This window comes from Sinocyclocheilus grahami, unplaced genomic scaffold (genome assembly GCF_001515645.1).
Source record: "Sinocyclocheilus grahami isolate Dianchi unplaced genomic scaffold, SAMN03320097.WGS_v1.1 scaffold4746.1, whole genome shotgun sequence".
Taxonomy (NCBI): Eukaryota; Metazoa; Chordata; class Actinopteri; order Cypriniformes; family Cyprinidae; genus Sinocyclocheilus; species Sinocyclocheilus grahami.
Window position 1 is genome coordinate 6,834 of NW_015509628.1, and position 1,211 is coordinate 8,044.

At 40.8% G+C, this 1,211-nt stretch overlaps 1 protein-coding gene across 1 annotated transcript in view; it reads left to right on the forward strand.

The window, feature by feature from the left end:
* LOC107576975 (transmembrane protein 135-like) overlaps positions 1–1,073 on the forward strand; it is a gene marked incomplete at its 5' end in the record, with an annotated part of 5,807 nt that extends 4,734 nt beyond the window's left edge. The window contains 4 exons of the mRNA XM_016263095.1: positions 169–274; positions 504–671; positions 832–895; positions 978–1,073. Coding sequence (XP_016118581.1) covers positions 169–274; positions 504–671; positions 832–895; positions 978–1,072 — 433 coding nt within the window. The remainder of the gene's footprint in view (positions 1–168; positions 275–503; positions 672–831; positions 896–977) is intronic.
* Between the last annotated feature and the right edge of the window lie 138 nt (positions 1,074–1,211).

Below are 1,211 nucleotides of genomic sequence, written 5' to 3' on the forward strand. Positions count from 1 at the left end.
AAAGTATTAATTTCTTTAAAAGAATTGTGACCCCAAATGTATACAACAATAGTAGGTAAAAATGGTGTTTGACTTTCATTTGACACTTGGAGTTAATTTACGGTCCGGCTTGTTTAACATTCAGCTTCATTTTCATGCATGAATGTTCCCCTGCCTCATAACACATTGTTTGCATTCATTGTGTGTGTGTGTTGTCCCCTTTAGATGCAAACATGGACCCAGGCATAGATGTTGCAAACACTATCAAGACAACTGCATCTCCTACTGTGTTAAAGTAAGAGTCTGAGACCTCCTAACCTGCTGTCTTTCAAACCACTCATCTGTTTGTTCTGAGCATTTGTGTTCGGAGAGAGACCGAATGTGTGTGCATAAACGTGTTGCGTGTATCTGGGTTAAAGGCTCTGTCGATATAGCAGTGCCCTTTGCTCACTAGCAGACAGTTGATGTGAAGTTGTGAGATGTTTTCTGGAGAGCAGCTTCTGAGATGCTTTGTGTTTTTGAAGGGTTTCATCCGAATGTTCAGCGTGGGTTACCTCATTCAATGCTGTTTGAAGGTTCCATCAGTGTTCAGACAGGCCTTTACAAAACCCTCTCGACTGCTCTGGCTGCTCTACAACAAAGAAAACTTCCAGCTAGGAGCTTTCTTGGGATCTTTTGTCAGTATATACAAGGTACTAAATCTCCACTAAGATGCAATGCTGTTTTTTTTCTACGAGATAGCAAGTTCCTCTGAAGCTTTTGGGGGGTTTTGTTTTCTTCACATTTCTCAGTAACGTTTTTTTCAGTTGTGAAATATGTCTCTCTCCATCTCCCTTCCATTTTATGAAAAAGGGCACAAGCTGTTTACTGAGATGGATGCGTAACCTGGACGACGAGCTCCATGCTCTCATAGCAGGTAAAGAGTGTTTTGAACTCTTTTCCCTTTGCACAGCCATTAGAGGTTCTCAAATCACCGTTTTCTACATTTATCTTTTCAGGTTTTCTTGCTGGCACCTCAATGTTCTTTTACAGGAGCACCTCCATCTCCATGTACCTCTTCTCCAAACTGGTGGAGGTAATGATTCTTTGCTAAACAAAGGAAACTTTGCTTCCTTTGTGCCTATAAACAAAACTTGGTTCTCACGAGACTAGCATATTCTCCCTCATTCACTGCTATTATAAAGCTCGGAAGAGCCAGGACATTTTTTAATATAACTCTGATTGTATTAGTC